Source organism: Zea mays, chromosome 9 (genome assembly GCF_902167145.1).
Source record: "Zea mays cultivar B73 chromosome 9, Zm-B73-REFERENCE-NAM-5.0, whole genome shotgun sequence".
Lineage (NCBI taxonomy): Eukaryota > Viridiplantae > Streptophyta > Magnoliopsida > Poales > Poaceae > Zea > Zea mays.
Genome location: NC_050104.1, coordinates 159,883,204 through 159,899,267, shown reverse-complemented (window position 1 = coordinate 159,899,267; position 16,064 = coordinate 159,883,204). Strand labels below are relative to the sequence as shown.

The 16,064-nt window shown below is 49.6% G+C and overlaps 2 protein-coding genes and 1 non-coding gene across 4 annotated transcripts; all 3 read left to right on the top strand.

The window, feature by feature from the left end:
- Nucleotides 1-7,047: 7,047 nt before the first annotated feature.
- LOC100280928 (uncharacterized) lies at nt 7,048-9,019 on the top strand. Its single transcript, NM_001367880.1, has one exon. It carries the CDS (start codon nt 7,065-7,067, stop codon nt 8,880-8,882), a length of 1,818 nt encoding a protein of 605 aa, NP_001354809.1. The 5' UTR covers nt 7,048-7,064; the 3' UTR covers nt 8,883-9,019.
- Nucleotides 9,020-10,668: 1,649 nt separating this feature from the next.
- Nucleotides 10,669-14,848, top strand: LOC100192727 (Phosphatidylinositol-glycan biosynthesis class F protein). 2 transcript variants are annotated; one of them, XM_008659836.4, is made up of 9 exons: nt 10,669-10,866; nt 10,954-12,432; nt 12,537-12,602; nt 12,690-12,732; nt 13,367-13,421; nt 13,595-13,643; nt 13,792-13,859; nt 13,983-14,100; nt 14,498-14,848. In XM_008659836.4, exons 2-9 carry the CDS (start codon nt 12,289-12,291, stop codon nt 14,609-14,611), a joined length of 657 nt encoding a protein of 218 aa, XP_008658058.1. In that variant the 5' UTR covers nt 10,669-10,866; nt 10,954-12,288; the 3' UTR covers nt 14,612-14,848. The 2 variants fall into 2 exon arrangements, with proteins under 2 accessions (XP_008658058.1, NP_001131399.1); NM_001137927.1 differs by lacking the exon at nt 10,669-10,866 and having other exon boundaries at nt 12,133-12,432; nt 14,498-14,832.
- A 755-nt stretch (nt 14,849-15,603) lies between these two features.
- On the top strand, nt 15,604-15,681 carry MIR528b (microRNA MIR528b). The gene has a single exon (NR_121175.1). It is a non-coding gene; the product is annotated as a microRNA MIR528b (primary transcript).
- Nucleotides 15,682-16,064: the final 383 nt, after the last annotated feature.

Below are 16,064 nucleotides of genomic sequence, written 5' to 3'. Positions count from 1 at the left end.
GCATCACATGGCGCTCGCTCTAACCTTTAGATCGGTTGCAGGCAAACTCTCGTCATCCTATCCTCCAAACATACAACAACACAGGAAAAAGAAGGGGACAAAAACAAGAATCAATTTGTTAACATGCGTTATCCCTAGGTGTGGTGTCTTGGACGTAATCATCAACTTCCATGTTAATTAACCTCTTCTCTAGCCCTCCTCTTCTTTTAGCTTCTTTAGAGGCATCTTTTTTAGCCTGCAACATAGTTCCAGATCTCACGTGCCCAACCCAACTTGCAAATTGAGTCACCAAAATCGAGATGGGCACAAGATCTGAGGAACATAAGAAGCAGCACGAAGGGAAAGAAGAAATGAACTAAGAGCAAAAAGGCACACCTCCTTCCTAACAAGGTTCCAGATCCTTCGGATCATGCTCTCCACCTACGTGTTCTTCTCCTGCGAGCTTCGCATCGCGTTGACCTGCGCGCACCACACACAGATCGATCAGCACATACCGCGGTTCACCAGCGAGGAAGGACGTAAGTGAGAAGCAGCACCAGGGCTCTTGTCCATGGCCGCCGCCGCCGCCGCTACGGATCCCTGAAACTCGTCGAGAGCCGAGATCCACACCGGGAGAAGCAGGTAAGGAGAAGAATCAGTCAGATTTACCTAGCTGCCGACGACGCGCGACGATCGACCAGCTCCAGATCCGCGACACGCCGCCACCCTGCGTGCCCGGAGATGGAGCTGTGCCCGCGCGCTGCCCACCCATTTCGCGTAGGGAGGCGGAGCTAGAGGTGGGCAGCGGTTGTAGACAAGGTGGAGGAGAGCGATAGTGTGGGGCTTGAGGTGGTCGAGCACGTCGGCTAGGATTTCGTCAGAGGCCGCCGACGCCTCCATCTGCGTCTAAATCAGTTGCGACCTGGGGACTGCGTCGTAGCCATACCTTGAGGGGCGCGTGGGCTTGAAGCTTCATCGCCGTCTCAAGATCTACACTGGGGGCGGCGCTGCGCTCACCGCCACGGTCGAGGAAGAGGCGGAGGCGGTGGCGGATCCCCCGAGGCGGCGCGTGCTCGAGCGTGTGGGGCAGGGGTGTGCTCGAGCGTGTGGGGCGGCGCGTGCTCGAGCGTGTGGGGCAGGGTGCAGCCGCGGGCGGGACGCGCTGGCGGCAGAACACCGCGGGGTGTGCACGCCTACATTAGGTTTATAATTAGTAGTAGAGATTTGCTGCCTTGTTCAACGTGGTGCATTCATTTATGAGTTCTCTCTGCATGGCTGCATGCTCCTCTCTCCGCGACAAACGTTCGTCTTGGAACAAGAGACGATGCAAACTAGATAGGAGAAGTAATAATACCTTCCTTGGTCACTAGCTGCGATGGAGTACCTAGCTTGGGATGCGATGCAAATTAAATTTAGGAATAGAGGGAGTACTATACATGTCCATATTGGGCCGGCCCGTTGGGCGGCACGAGGCCCGGCACGGATTGGCACGGCCCAAACCCGGCCCGGCACGACAATATCCGTGCCCGTGCCAGCCCGGCACGACCCCCGTGCCGTGCTTGGGCCGATAGGTCGGCCCACAGTGCAGGCACGAGCACGAGCCCGTTAAACGGACAGGCCCGACTCGGGCACGACTGAATTGGAGAAAACCCTATCCTCCCGGCCTCCCCTGGCGTCTGGCGATTAGAAAACCCTCCACTCCTCCAATCGTCTGGCGGGCGGCGGCTGTTCTCTGCTCCATCGCTTGGCGCTCACGGCGATTCTAGAAAACCCTAGACCTAGAGTACATCGCCGCCGCCTGGTCTCTGCTCCATCGCCGCCGCCTGGTCTCTGCTCCATCGGCGCCGGCGTGTCTCCCTCCCGCTCCCGGATCCCCTCGGCGGCTCGGCCTCCAGTCTCTGCTCCATCGCCGCGTCTGTGCTCCGCCTCCACGGGCCTCAGGTATTTCACCTCGTCTCCCTCCCGGTCCCGGCTCCCCTCGTCTTCCGGTTTGTGTTCCATCGCCGACGTCGTGTCGCTGGCTCGCTGCTCCACGGGCTCGCCGTGTCTCAGGTATTTCACCCACATCCACCCTGTCTCCCTCTCGGCTCCCGGTTCCCCTCGGCTTCCAGTCTCTGCTCCATCGCCGCGTCTGTGCTCCGCGCCTCCGCCTCCACGGGCCTCAGGTATTTCACCTCGTCTCCCTCCCGGTCCCGGCTCCCCTCGTCTTCCGGTCTGTGTTCCATCGCCGACGCCGTGTCGCTGGCTCGCTGCTCCACGGGCTCGCCGTGTCTCAGCCTCTCAGGTATTTCACCCACATCCACCCCGTCTCCCTCTCGGCTCCCGTAGTCTTCCGGTCTCTGTTCCATCTCCATCGTCGCGTCTCTGCTCCCCTCGTCTTCCGATACCGACGTCCCCTTCCGGTCTCATCTCTCAACCACACAGTCGGTGGATCTGGTGCTCCGGTAGCGCAGGTAAGGTGGTATTAATTCGATTCACTGAACCGTACTAGGTAGATCTGGTGTAGTGGTGTCCCTCTCATTTGTATACATTGTTTTTGGATGAAGATCTTAGGTCAGCGCTTGCCGTGAGGGAGCCGGAGACGCCGACTGCGTGGGTGTTCCAATGTCCATGGATGATGATTCCATGGATGACGAGTTTGTCAAAGCCGCAGAGGCTGAGGAACGGCTGCTTGAAGCTCAGAATGAGCAAGATGATGCCCGATGTTTCCTCCTTGGTAGCAGTTCAGCTGCTGCCATTGAGGTTGATGGCACCGGTGCAGCTGCTGGAACAACGGGCATGGCAGATACACGCACCGGATCCACCAGCCCAACGGCGACGGCCGATGCTAGCACATCTGCGCTTGCCTCTGGTAAGCGCTCCAGGAGGAGGGGACCGACCTCCAAGGTTTGGTTGCATTTTGAGGAAGTTACTGAGAAGCAGGGAGGTAAGGAGGTAAGGATTTCCGCCATTTGCCTTCACTGCAAGCACACACTGTCTGCTAAATCTACTTCTGGGACTGGACATTTGATCCGTCACCTAGAACTTTGCCCTGCTAAGAAAGAAAAAGAAAGAACTGGTAGATCTCAATCCATGCTTAAGTTTAACGATGATGGATCTGTTGTGCATTGGGAGTACTCTCCATCTGTTGCAAGAACTGAACTGTGTCGTATGGTTGCTAGACTAGACCTACCTCTTTGTTTTGGTGAATCTAGTGCATTTCAAGAATACATTACTCGTGCTCATAATCCTCGGTTTGTTAAGTCCTCTAGGCAAAGCACTGCTAGAGACTTGATTAGGCTTTTTAATAATCGTGCTGAACAACTTATTAATGTACTCAAATCTGTTTCATCTGTTGCACTTACATCAGACATTTGGTCTGGAAAGGCAAAAGAGGATTACATCAGTGTTGTTGCTCATTTTGTGAACACTGATTGGTGTTTAGAAAAGAGGTTGCTCGGTCTTAGACCAATTGAGGTAGCTCATACAGGTCTTAACATTGCTGAGCGGGTTGAAATGGTTGCTACTGATTATGGAATTACTGATAAAATATTTGCTATTGTGCTTGATAATGCCTCATCTAACAAAACTGCTATGGAAGTTCTAAAACCAGTATTTTCTGGTTACATTGGCCATTTGATTCCTATGCCTAGTAGAAATGAATATGATTTGAGTGCTATTTTCTTGCATCAGCGTTGTGGATGCCACATAATTAATTTGATTGTTAAGAGTTGTTTGAAACGTTTGAAACCATATCTTGAAGATTTTAGAACTGCAATAACATTCTTGAATTCTTCAAATCAACGTATTGCATCTTATAAACAATATTGCCTTAGTGTTGGTGTCCGCCCTCGTAAATTTGGAGTCGACATGGATGTTAGATGGAATTCCACTTTTCTTATGCTCAAGCATTTGGTTCCTTATCAAAGTACTTTCTCTGTTTGGATCACAACCAACCATCCTAGCAAAGTTGATGGGTCATTTTTACTAAGTGATAATCACTGGTCTATTGCAGAAAAATTGTTATCTTTTCTTCAGTTATTCTATGATTCAACTGTGGCATTATCTGGTGTTTATTACCCTACTTCGCCCTTGATGCTGCATCATATTCTGAAAATTGCTAGGCATCTTAATGCATATGAGAACCATGAATTGTTAAGAGATGCAGTTGTTCCTATGAAATCTAAGTTTCTGAAATATTGGAGAGAAATACCCATTCTCTATGCCTTTGCTTTCATTCTTGATCCTAGAGCTAAGATGAGAGGGTTTCATAAAGTTCTTCAGAGGTTATCTACTCTAAATGGTACAGATTATAGTAGATTCCCATCATCTATTCGTACCAAACTAACTAAGATGTTTCAGATTTATGAAACCAAATTCGGTGAAGTTTGTTTGAATACTCAACCAATGCTAGGTGCTGGTTCAGGTAAGGCTACAGAGGCTTGGGATGATATATATGGTGATGATGAAACTTATAATATTAGTTCTGGTACTTGTACTGTTAATATTTCAGAAACTAGGCCTGCTGGTTCATCTTCTATATCTGAGCTCACTTCTTACCTAGATAGTGATACTGAAACTAAGTTTGGTCCAGATTTTAACATACTTAGCTGGTGGCAACGACATAATCAAACTTATCCAATTCTTTCTATACTTGCTAGAGATATTATGACTGTTCCTGTCTCTACTATATCTTCAGAATCAACTTTCAGTCTAGCTAGCAGGGTGCTCGAGGAGCGGCGACGACGGCTGACAACGGACATGGTGGAGGTGCTCTCATGCATCAAGGACTGGGAACTAGCTGACCAACACAAGCAACATACAGTGGAGAAGGAAACCAAGGACCTTGAGGCAGCTTTTGAAGCTATGTATCTCGATGATGACCATCAATTATCACCTGGGAGCAAGAGAAAGGATCAAGAAGGAAGCAAAGATGATCAAGGGGGAAGAAGGAAGGAAAAAGCTTGAAATTCTTTTGGTTTTTGTATCAATGTATGCTGTTTTGTAATAAACATGGACTATGAACTGGACTATAAATTTTATAAGGAGCTGGCTGTACTCTTTTCCTTCCTAGGGTTTTCTCACGAGGTGTGAGTTTTTACCTAGGAAGGTTTTTAATGAGGCAGCATTGCACTAAGGCTCCGATTTTATATTACCTAAATGCATATGTTCTGAGTTCTGTGATGTTTTGAATATGTTTTTATGTGAATTCTGATTTATGTATAAGATTCAATATATGTGTATTCAAGATGTTTTTTATGTGATCTGTATAAGATTCTATGTATTTCTGGCACGGGCCCGGCACGAACTGATGGGCCTACCGTGCTTTAAGCCCGGCCCGGCCCATCTAATATCTGGCGTGTCGGGTCTGGGCAACCCAAACAGCCCACGGGCCAGCCCGGCCCGGCACGATGGGTGAACCGTGCCGGGCTTGGACTAGTGCCTCCCGTGCCGGGCCCAGCCGTGCCCGGGCCGGGTCAGCCCGGCACGAACCGTTGGACATGTATAGGGAGTACATCTTCCTGCTGAAGAGACACCAGCTGACCAGCATGCATAAACAAGCTGACCACAGTTCTTCATAGGCACGAGAAATAATGAATAGTAGGAATACGAACGTGAAGCAAACGTTAATTACGTACGTAAAGAACTTATGCCAAACCTTCCGCGGATAATTAAGGCACCAAAAATTAATAGGAAAAACAACACACTCGCCACACTTATTAGTGGTCCGCGTCATCTGACGGTTCTGCGGGCAAAGGCGCTCTCAAGTTGAATATTACCGTTTTTATCAGGAACTTAGCGAGCGGAATGACACACTATCCCAAAGTAGACGTGTGGTAGAGTGAGACTATCCATATAGGGTGACAATGGCTTCTAAATTTTACATTATAAAATTTAATTACTATATCTTATTTTTATTCATTTTTAACTAAAATTATTTAGATCATAATATTTTATGAAGAAGTATTTGCATCTCGATCCATTACCACTCATATATCCATCTGAATCAACTAACCGGATATGTTAAACGAGGGCTATGTGCAGTCGACATTGGCATCCAATTGCACATACAATCACCTGTACATTAATGGAGGGGACGTGCGAAGGAGATGGACGGACGCTGGGTCGATGCTCATTTGCTCAACGGCGGCTATGGGAGGGCGAGGTGACCTGGAGGAAGCAGTGCGGGCGTGTGCACTGAAGAGACGCGGCACGCGGGAGGGAGACGGTCGAACGCTGGTTCAGTGCTCTGCGGTCTACAAGTATACAACGTCGCCTCAATGATTTGCGGCGCAGTATTTGAGGCATCTCCAACCATGCATAGTTTAAATCGGTGCTTTACTTATAAAAAAACAGTTTCAACAGTAACTTATTTTATAATTTTTATCAAAAATTATAGGGCACATTATAAATTGACATAAACATATTATATCTTAGATTAGTGACTCATCCTTGTTTCCTATATTATTCTCAACATTTTCTTTCATAAAATATATGATTTAAGGTTTTGCTATTGGAGATCAATTTGTTTTTAGTATCATAAACACTTTCCTCTCAACTCGGTCGCTGTGTGAAGAGAAGTCAGCTAGAGATAAAGGGAACATACCGAATGCAAACCACATTTTGGTGCAAACCTCATTCAAACTTATTAAAGAAAGTTTTAAAAAATTCTAAAAAAAACATGAGTGTACATCTGAGTTTACCTTATCTATATATAAAAATTCATGGTCAAATTTATCTTACTTTATCAGTTAAAAAAAGAGAAAAATTATGATAAACCGTAATAGTTCAAATGCACCAAAATTTGTCTTTTTGTAACTGCTAGAGTAAGATAAATTTGACAATGAAATTTTGTACATACATGAGGTAAGATCAGATATACATTCATGTTTTTTTAGATTTTTTTTAAAAAAAATTAGTAGGTTTGTACGGAATGTACATTAAAATATGGTTTGTATTCGGTATGTTCCAGAGATAAAAGATGCGACGGTTGACACCGAGCTCAGTGGAGTAGTGGTCACGGCGGACGGATTGGGCCTCTATCGCTGGTGACCGGCTGACCGCGCTGCTCCGCTCCGGATGAGGTGCCCCAGGGTCCTCTGCTCATGTCCACGTCCATGTCCGCTCCGGCTCCGACCCCCGTCCCGCTGACCTCCTTCGCCCTGCTGCGGCAACACCACTCGCAGCTCATCCGTCTCGGCGTCGCCTCCCACGCCGCCCACGCGCGCCGCCTTCTCTCCTTCCTTGCCCGGGACCCCGACTCCCACTTCCCGTACGCGAGCCGCCTCCTGGCGCACCACCCGGACCCGCACCCGGCGCTCTTCAACCCGCTCTTCTCCGCGCTCCCGACGCGCCACGCCGCGCGGCTCCTGGCCCTCATGCTATCCCTGCCCCTGCGCCCGGACCACTTCACCTTCCCGCAAATCCTCCCGAGCGCCCAGCCGCTCCACCTGGTCGCCCAGCTCCACGCGCTGCTCCTCAAGCTCGGCTTCCACGCCCACACGCAGTCGCTCAACGCGCTGCTCGCCGCCTACCTCGCCAACGCGAGACCCGACCTCGCCTCCCGCGTCTTCCGCGGCGGCGGCGGAGCTCTCGACGTCGTGTCGTGGACCACGATGGTCGGCGGGCTCCTCAAGCTGGGGCTGTTCGACGACGCGCGGGTGCTGTTCGACGGGATGCCTGAGCGAAACCTGGTGTCGTGGAACGCGATGATGTCCGGGTACGTCAAGGCCTGCAGGTTCCTGGACGCGCTGGAGGTGTTCGACGAGATGCGGGCGCGCGGGGTGGACGGCAACGTCTTCGTCGCGGCTACCGCGGTGGTGGCGTGCACGGGCGCCGGCGCGCTGGCGCGCGGGAGGGAGGTGCACCGGTGGGTGGAGCAGAGCGGGATCCAGATGGACGAGAAGCTGGCCACCGCGGTGGTGGACATGTACTGCAAGTGCGGCTGCGTCGAGGAGGCGTGGCGTGTGTTCGAGGCCCTCCCGCTCGCTGCCAAGGGGCTCACGACGTGGAACTGCATGATCGGCGGGTTCGCGGTGCACGGGCGGGGCGAGGACGCTCTGAAGCTGTTCGGACGGATGGAGAGGGAGGGCGTGGCGCCGGACGACGTCACGCTGGTGAACGTGCTCACTGCCTGCGCGCACGCGGGGATGCTCAGCGAGGGCCGCCACTACTTCAACTACGTTCCTCAGAGATACGGCATTGAGCCCAAGATGGAGCACTACGGCTGCATGGTCGACTTGTATGGAAGAGCAGGGCGGCTGGAGGAAGCCAAGAAGGTTATCCAGGACATGCCGATGGAGCCAGACGTCGGCGTCCTCGGTGCGCTCTTCGGCGCGTCCAAGATACACGGCGACGTCGACCTGGGCGAGGCGATCGGGTGGCGCGTCATTGAGCTGGATCCCCAGAACAGCGGGCGCTATGTGCTGCTGGCGAACCTCCTCGCCACGGCCGGCCGGTGGGAGGACGTGGCCAGGGTCCGGCGGCTGATGGACGAGCGGAACGTGAGCAAGGAAGCAGGGCGGTCTGTGATCGAGGTCCAAGGTGAGGTCTGCGAGTTCCAGTGCGGCGGCCTGTGCCACCCCCGGGCGGAGGAGGTGTACGCCATGGCCAGGGACATGATGAGGGAGATCAGGGCAGAGGGCTACGTGCCCGATACCCGGGACGTGCTGCACGCCATTGCAGAGGAGGAGAAGGAGACGCCACTGCTTTACCATAGTGAGAAGCTGGCCATCGCCTTCGGGCTCCTGCACACCAGACCCGGCGACACGATGCGGATCACCAAGAATTTGAGAGTCTGTAGAGATTGCCATGAAGCGACCAAGTTCGTGTCTCGCGTCTTTGAGCGCCAGATTGTGGTCAGGGACAGGAACCGGTTCCACCATTTTAAGGACGGGCAGTGCTCGTGTAAAGATTATTGGTAAAAGTCCATTATAATGTTATTATACTCAAAGACTGAGCTAGGAATGTTCGGAAATGCTGATTTAGTTCCGAAAATACTTGGAACTGGACCTTTGGAGCCTGGACACATCAAAATACCAAATATCTCTTATTTGTTTAGAAATTATTTAAAAAATCATTATACACATGTATAATCTGTTTTATTATACAAACTAAAATCTACATTGATCCATGCTGCGAATTTAGTTTCGATGGGTCCGAGAAATCCTACTTCTCGATCTGAAAGTTCATGGGGATGAACCGTGCCTTGACTGTGGGTCGAGTGGTGGCCTGGGCCGCCTGGCATATTAGTTCTAGAGTCAGAACAGGCTCAGGAAGCATGTAAACTCGTTGGTCGCTGCATTGGGATGACCGGAAGAAAAATGTCCCCGGAAACACAAACAATGTTGGATTTGGATCCGAGGCAAGGCGAAGCATGGAATGGGGGCAGCCGGCAGAGGAGAAACGTTTCGAGGAGAAGCAAAGGCGGTTGTTTCCTCTTTGGGCTGAAAAGGTACATCCGGCCCGGGAAGGATTTGGGCCCCGGGCCACCTAGGTCGTGCCCAAGGCATAGCCAAAAATAGTTTCATCGCTAGGTTTTTCTAGAAAAAAAAAACGGTCCACCTACGATCCGTCCCTAGCGGCTCTCTCGATCCGTCCTCATCCTCGTATCCATAATAGATATAAAATTTATCTCATATCCATCCTCATTCAGGTATCAGTTCACCAATGGTTCCACATACCCTACAAAAAAACATTATCACGTTAAATTTTATAAAACATTAATAACCACATGACACCCAACAACAATACATCACCAATAAATCCGATACGTAACAAGAAAAACATTGTTTAACCATATAAAATAATAAAGATAAAGTGACACATGGACTGGTAGGTGCGATGGCTGATGGCTAGCCGCCTAGGTTGGATGGATGTGTGCTTAAAATAGTTGGAAGAGGTAGAATTAGTTGTTGCGTTTATTGTCTATTAGACTGCACACCTACTAAAAGTAGGTGAATACTACCTAAGTTAATTGCGTTTGGATGATTGCTTCCCAAATGGATACACGGTTACTCAATGAGTGAAAATTTTATCCCATATTTATATTCCATACCGTAACCTTGATAGAGGAATTCTCTACGGATTAGCGGGTATCAGGTCGACGGGTCCCTATTGACATCTCTACTAAGTGTCGTGGCTCCAACCTCTAGTCCTCCATGCGTCACGCGAGTACACGACTATAGGTGCCCAAACGGGCGGCCCGGCACGGCCCGGCACGGGCCCGTTAGGCACGACAGTTAAACGGGCCGTGCCCGGTCGGCCCACGTGCCGCAGATGCGGCCCAGGCACGGCACGTCGGCCTGGTAGCCGTGCCGGGCCGGCCCGTTTAATTTGCCCACGTTGTCCATTTAATCAGAAAAACTGCAAAAAAATTGGGCGCAGTGGGGTTTTGAAACCAGGACCTCCCTCTTCTAAGCTGGGAGCACTAAATGTAAGAGGCTAACCAGTAGAACTCTAGCGTATTTGTTGTAAATAGCAAATATAAAATCTAAATATATATACTATGTTTTATAAAATAAAAAAAATATAATCGTGCCGGGCCGGGCCGGCACTGCGGGCCGAGACAGCGGCCCAAGCACGGCACGGCTGTCGTGTCGGGCCCGACCCGGCACTATTAAACGGGCCGTGCTTCGGGCCGGCCCGTTAAGCACGGCCCATTTGGCCATCTATATACACGACCATATCACACTTCCTACCTCCTGGTCCCGGACGCGACGACGACCTTGCGGTGTGGCAGCGACGAGCTCTGGTCCTGGGCATGGCGGCGCATCCGCACTCCGCCTCCATGTTCTGTGCCATGGATCCGTGCAGTGCCTCTGCCCCTCGCCGGCTAGCTGACAGCTACACCTCTCATGTCTCCACGACGGCTCCACACAACCACGTCTATGAACAGTAAACAGGATTGTGAGTTCTCTGTTCCTCGTCTTTCTCTATCTGTGAATGATGAATTTAATTGTTAAACGTTGCATTATGGTATTGTTGTGGTTTTAGAAACTCGGGGACAATGAGATTTGTGTTCGGTATGGGATGCAAGCGCGGACTCACTCCAAATGGTGAATCATTAGGACTCGGTGAGAAATCTAAGACACGTGGTTATACTAGTTTAGACCAAGGCCCTAGTCAAGTGTAGTGTTGGTTGTAGAATTGCAGTAGATTGTGTTATAACTTGTGTGCTTGTGTCTAGAAAGAAGGTTGCCCTACCCTTTTATAACTCAAGGGGGACTTTACAGTAGGAACTCATATTCTACCGAAAGGGAGCTTGGCTTGCTGCCTCTAGGTGGTTCGGTCGTGGCTCCTGCAGGGGATCAAACTTCTAGTGCCCAGTCTTCCACCGCTCCCTGAGGGGGTCGCCGTTCAGTGAGAATGATACCTTGGGGGCGCCAGAGGCGCCTTCGAGTGCAGAAGAAAGGCAAGAAAGCCTTGCACCCTATCGAGTTGGGCGAGGGAATCGCCTCCTCTTCTGACTCAGAGGGTGCGTCCTCCACACCATCTTCCACCGCTTTCGGAGGGGCGAAAGTCATAGCGTTGGTGGGTGGCCCGTCGTGTCGTGGCGATGCAGCAGTTCGCTCTAACGTCCCGGCCGAGACGGGTGGGCCGACCATGGATCCTGCCCTGGTCATGGTGACACCGACCGTGGGGGTCACCGTCTCAGTTGGCATGGCGCCGCGCCCTGTGGTGCCTTCGGCGCCCGAACGACGACGCGCGGGGAAAAACGTCCGGGCTTGATTAGCCCCACTACGTAGTGGTGGTGGTGGTGGGCTCAGTCCATACGCGGGGGGCACACGGTACATGCCCTGATGGCAACTACTTGGCACGCCTTTGATGCGGGCTAGGGTTCTATACTTCTATCCTCGCGGGTACACTTGGTGAAAACTTGATCGTTCGTCCCGACTCGTGAACTTACTCGGTGAGGTCTTTGTCATCCATGTCGCATTGTGGATTTGCTTGACAGAGACTTTATATAGTCCGCCTCCGGCACAAACTAACTTAGGTGTTGTTTGGTTTACAAAATGTAATGTAAATAATAATGGTAATGATTTACACTATAGTACCTGCTATAACAAGTTTAAATAGGCCAATATCCATTTTTAGTGTTGTATCTAATTACAGTTGAACTTAACAAACATAATTTAACGTTATCACGCCACTTTTTTTTTTTGATCGTCTTCATCCCGCATCCGGCACAAACCAACTGCATCAAGCTCCACCAGAGAAGACAGGCCCGCCGACGGCCGCAGCCGCGGGCGGACTCGTGAGTCGCGACTACGCCGCTGCAGTTCCCAACTCAGGGTGCCTGCCCGTAACCTACCCAAGAGCGGCCCCGCCATGCGCGCGGAGGTCACCCAGATCAGCGCCCTAACCGCCGTGGCCGCGCACGTGCTCTGCTCTGCGGGCCTTGCTGCCGCCCACGCCCTCGCTGGCCGCGGCGCGCTCGTCTCCGACCCCGCGCTCGCCCTTCGCCTTCTCGTGGTACTTTCACTCACCACGCAGCTGCCGGTGCCGGTGTAAACGTATCTTTGGTCTCCCCATCCTTATCTCTTCTGATCCGAACTAACCATCTCTCCTTCACTTAGGTCTGTGAAGCGCCCATAGTCATCGCAGTGTTCAGCTACCTCCGGCGTGATGCTAAAAGTTGCTCGGTATGCTGCGTGTGCAACCTGTTCAATTAATTGTCGCTTTAGATTTTTGATTCAGCGATGTGGTCATGGGGTTCTATTTACTTTCAGTTTTTCAGGGCTGTTGCAAGAGGATTGATCGGCTTGCCCGTGGGTTTGTTCTATATCTTGACTTTGATTGCAGGCTTACTTTTTTTTGAGAGAGTACAAGGACGCCGCGAACTCACACCACTACACACCACACATGTGTGCGCGTCCATTACACACACTAGGCCTAGACCTATAGTGCGTGGAAACACGCAATACCGAATGTGCACGCGTGTGTATACCCTATATCTAGACCCAGACACAACCTGGGAGGCAACCAGAGATAAACTCCAATGTGAGGATCGAACCCACGCCTTAGCTACCAACTTAGCTAAGACTCATGCTTACTTTGATTCATTGCTCTAAGAGTATGAAGCCCCAAAAGAACAGCTCCATGCTGCAGATCTGATCTGTAGTTAGTGTTGGGGTTAATTAGATCCTTGCCATTATAAATTTGATGATTCTGACAAACGCCACTACTTCTAACCTAATAGGCCTGATGCCATTATAATTTCTCATAAGCATCGAAATTATACTGGCATACAATTAATCCAGTCCCTGGTATTATCAGCATGTTGGACTACCAGTAAAAATGCCGGTTCTCTTTAATGGAACCAGTAGTATGAGTTATCGAGATTCTGTTTGTTTTACTCCTTTTATTTCTTTGATCTTACTGCACATCTTTTTCCGATCCATGCCAGGAGCGTTCCTTAATGCATTTGGAGCAATCATTCTTGGGGCACCTGTTGGAGTCAAGTAAGTTAAATCAGAAAGGATTTAGCCTATCTTTTACTTAATGAGTAGGAATGATGACTAGAATTGGTGTCTGTAGTGCTTTGCTCTATAATTCTCTACTGCATCTGATTTTAGTAACGCAAACCATTATATTTAAATTTACATCCAAAATCGATTGAATTGTGCGTTTGTAGGTACTGGATAGCTACTATTTACTGGTCGCTTGTCATGTCCCTGTTTACGGTAAGTACGAAACTAAGCAACAGAGACTCCAACAACCAGTATTGTCCTGTGCTCATAATCCTGTACTCAAAAGTTACCACCGTGTTCACTGCATAACTTCAGCAATTGAGGCAGGCGAGACCGCGAGACTAATTTTATCATCTTTCAGTTTGTTCCCGCAGCATGTGTCTTTGGAGCATCCAGGATCGATTGGCAGGATGTGCTTTCTCACTCCATGTAGGTTCTGGACTCTGTAAACTTTTGAACGGTAGAGGTTCATCCAGTGGACATATATTTCTTGTGTTTTGTGTCGTCCAGCAGCTGCGGCATGATATTTCACTGTGTCTTTGTACATGCCAGTTATTTCACGCCAACTGATGTTGAGAACTACATGATCTCTGCACCTTGCCATGGAGCTGTGCTAGGAGCGTGGCTCGGTGCTTGGCCTATGCCACTTGACTGGGAGAGACCATGGCAGGTAGACATACCATCTTTGAATCTCAAGTAGTATGTTGCCAAGTTTCTAGGCATGTGAAAGCTGGATCATGTGGATGTGTTGACAAATTTGACATGACACTAAATAGCTCTATGGAACATACTTATGTTTATGATCTGACTAGGGTAAACATATGGGGGATCACAAACAGTCAAACATGGCCAGACATTAAAACAGGAGAAGTACCTGCTACAGGAAATTCATTGGTTTGCCTGACATGACGTGGAGTTTTTTTTTTTTTGAAACTCTCAGTATCCTGATGCCTCCTTTTTATCTATTGTCATATGTTTGATCATAGATCTTACCTTCAAGTGTCACATTGATGATGATTCCTTTGCTGGGATTTATGACTTGGTTACTACTCTTTGATCTTTTGCAGGAATGGCCAATCTGTGTCACTTATGGTGCAGTTGCTGGGTATTTGTTCGGAATGGCAGTGTCATTGGTCCTAACAGCACTTTACAAAAGAAGGGTTCGTGCAAAAGCTGACTAGCCGTTCTTCCCACAAAGCAATGTATTTGCTGATAACATTTCTTGTTCCTGCGAGTACTCATCACTTTCAGTAGCCTTTTCACCCAGGTTCACATTGTTGTATTCTTTTGAAGCCCCCCTCATTTTTTTTGCAGTTGTACATTGTTTTCTTGAATGTAATGTGAAGGACTCAGTTTATTACTGTAAAACACACGTTTGTTGAGAGAGTGCGTGTTACACAAAGTTACCTGCTTTATTACGTACTTCCTCCGTTCTTTTTTATCTGTTGAGTTTTAGTTCAAAATTGAACTAACGGATGACAAATATTCGAAAACGGAGGTAGCATGTTATATTATGAATAAACGGAACTTTCCTAAAGACAACAAGTCCAGCTTTTGCAAAATGAGGCCGCAATAGGTTTAGAAGCAGCACAATAATTTTACAGCTCATTTTAGTGTGTAACAAGACTCTTCAGATCCTCAGATATATACAACTTCAAGGTCTGTTGTAATGAGCATTGGTTATGAACCTATAAAACATGGGGTGCTCAAGAATGGTGTTATTATAGAAATGTGGACCTTTATAACAGTGAATTTTATGTACTCAATACGAAAATTCTGCTTGGTGTCAAATGTGACGGTCAGCTGTTAGATTACCCCGGGCGGTAGGCACGCAACATCACGTCACGACAACGGTCACGGGTGGCCGCAGACCGTCTCGCCGAGGGGATGTGTGTGGGTGGGTCTCCCTCGGGCTGCAGTACAGGTCAAGACCACTAGTAGTACACTCGGAAACCTCGCGAGCATGGAAGGAAGGAGCAGTACACAAAGGAGCCACCGCGCTCTTCTTCCTACTTCCCAGGTGTACTGCAGCAGCTACCAGCTAGTAGTACGTACTGGAGCGAGCATCACTGCATCAGTGCTACAAATAGGGGCACGAGTGGCCTGCAAAGCCATGGCAGGTCGAGCATCTTCTCCTCTCTAGTTCTGGGAGTTCCTGGCTGTAGCAGCAGCGGTGGAAGGGGCATGCAGAGGAGCACGAACGAGGTGTGGTTGGCCCCTCGTTAGCTCTCCTGTGCCTGCCTCTTCCATTCCTTCTGCTACGCTATGTCTGCAAGTAAAAAACTCAGAAGCGCAACCGAGGCAGCGCTGGTGCGATGCGCGAGCCCCTCCCCCTCCAGCTCTACTGCGTTGCGGTAAGTTTCTGAGAACCTGCTTTCGATGACCGAGACCGATGGCATTATCTTATGTTGCCGTAAACTAGACAGCTAGTGAAAACTCTGCTGCTAGTGTATTTTTACTTCTCTCTCCTATATACTAGTGTCGAGTTCTGACTTCATACACTTGAGATATTTTGACTTACATCTAACTGCTGGAGCGTGGGGACACCATTGGATCCTAGTGTTGCCAATAACCGGGCGTATTAGTACGATTACAATGGTAGATATAGTTACGGGGATAAGCCGACACAGACCG

Coding starts and splice junctions, on each gene's coding strand:
- LOC100280928 (NM_001367880.1), top strand. CDS start 7,065: ATGTCCACGTCCATGTCCGCTCCGGCTCCGACCCCCGTCCCGCTGACC.
- LOC100192727 (XM_008659836.4), top strand. CDS start 12,289: ATGCGCGCGGAGGTCACCCAGATCAGCGCCCTAACCGCCGTGGCCGCG. Junction 12,433..12,536: donor TCGCCCTTCGCCTTCTCGTG/GTACTTTCACTC, acceptor TCCTTCACTTAG/GTCTGTGAAGCGCCCATAGT. Junction 12,603..12,689: donor GTGATGCTAAAAGTTGCTCG/GTATGCTGCGTG, acceptor ATTTACTTTCAG/TTTTTCAGGGCTGTTGCAAG.